A 1,788-nucleotide genomic window follows, 5' to 3' on the forward strand; every position below is an offset into this window, starting at 1 on the left:
CCCTCGATACTCGTTGGCAAATTGTATCGAGCCTCCTCTCGATCCATCGGGGGATGCATCATCGCGACGATGCAGACGAGGGCCACGCACATGCCCCGTGTAACCAAGCGAACAATGCAAACAATCGATGCACCGTTCGCGATTCATCCGCATTCAAATCGTCCCGTTCTGGTTCCTGAATTATTGTTCCCCGATGATCGATCGAAACCAACGATTGCTCTTCTCCGTGAGACGACCCAACCTCGACCCAACATGTTGCAACCGTTTTTGGCCGTGCCTCTCTGATCGCATTTCGCCCCCTCCTCTCAGCAACAGGCCAAGATTCGCCTGTGGATACAGAAGGGGAAGGGCGGACAATTGCGAAGGGCCAACAACAACGATCTCAGAGAAATTGTATCCGTTGCAGTATAGGCGAGGATCGAGAAGCTGAATCGAATTATTCCTTCGTGCGGACAGTGAGAAACAGATTGCAAACATCCTCGTCGTGTCTCCTTTCTCTCTCTCCCTCCCTAGGAATTTTTACAATCGCCATTCGTCACGTAACATTTTTATGCGTTTTTCTTTCTTTCTTTTTTTTTTACGCGAAGAGGTTCTCGACCTTATATTGGCGGCAATTGAAAAAATCTCAACGTTATAGTCGTCGTGTTGCCTCGATGCGGTAATTGCTTGCGGTAATTGCTTATGCAACGAGGATTTATCGCGTCGAACGTACTTGACTCCAATTACGAGCGAGACGAGTTAGCGTATAAGTTGCGTTTCAATTGAAAGTAGCAAGATTCTCTATGGTTCCGAGGGTATCTCACGGGTCAACCAACTCGCGACTTACCATTATTGTGCGTTAAGTCGGTGATATCTCGATACGAGCATATGAGCGGGAAACGAGGATAAAACTTTCCTCGAGAAAGTTTTGGGACGCAATTTTAATAAGCAATTAAATTTCTCCGTGTTAAATCGAGTTTAAATATTTCAATAGTTTCGATGAAACTCGTATTCGCGTGTTCCAACATTAATTTTCAATTAAATCCTCTACCTCCAGTAGAGATAAACGAATAAGGAAAATAAAGATAGCACGCTGCAATCGGATAATAGAACGTTCGATTATTTAAAACGTTCGGATAAATGGAATTACATATATATATACCCACGAATCGTTTGAATTATCCACGAATAAATAGAAGATCGTATCAGGCTCGAGAGCCTTCTCCGTTTCTAAAGAAGCAAGTACGCGGTCGAACTTTGGTCGCGTGACTCTTTTTTTCTTTTTCCCCTCCCCAGATGTCTGTGCGCGGAGCGTGAGGGGTTTCTGTCATCGAGAGGGGTGAAAAAAAAAAAAAAAAAGGGTTCATCGTGAGCTCACTCACCGGTACGATATCCAGCGTTGCTCAGGTAAGCGGCGAACGAGTGCGGCTCGTGATCTCGTTGCCACTGGGGGCTGCTGCAGTTGTCGTTGTTCGTAAAGACCTCGTGATTGTGAACGTAACGGCCGGTCAGCAACGAGCTCCTGCTTGGACAACACATAGGAGTGGTCACGTATGCGTGTCTTAGCTCGGCCCCCTCGTCCCTTATTCGCCTTAGGGTCCGTGGCATGAAGTTCAGCGAACCTGAGGGATTGGACCAACCGCAACACACGATCAGAGGAGAAGCTTCGAAAAAAGGACTGTGTTCGAGGCGGAAGGATCGAGAGATAGATAGGGAGGATATCTTTCCTCGAGGTAGAGAGGCTCATGTTTTCGAGGATTTTTTTTTTTCCTTTTTCTACTTTCAATTTTATCCCTCGATATATATATA

At 46.0% G+C, this 1,788-nt stretch overlaps 1 protein-coding gene across 4 annotated transcripts in view; it reads right to left on the minus strand.

Annotated features, from left to right (window-relative positions):
- Positions 1-1,788, minus strand: part of LOC102677152 (extracellular sulfatase SULF-1 homolog) — a 72,295-nt gene that overhangs the window by 30,171 nt on the left and 40,336 nt on the right. For all 4 annotated transcript variants that reach the window (XM_031509581.1, XM_006613847.2, XM_031509580.1 and 1 more), the window contains exon 3: positions 1,362-1,601. In XM_031509581.1, coding sequence (XP_031365441.1) covers positions 1,362-1,601 — 240 coding nt within the window. The remainder of the gene's footprint in view (positions 1-1,361; positions 1,602-1,788) is intronic.

Source organism: Apis dorsata, unplaced genomic scaffold (assembly GCF_000469605.1).
Source record: "Apis dorsata unplaced genomic scaffold, Apis dorsata 1.3 scaffold_163, whole genome shotgun sequence".
Taxonomy (NCBI): domain Eukaryota; kingdom Metazoa; phylum Arthropoda; class Insecta; order Hymenoptera; family Apidae; genus Apis; species Apis dorsata.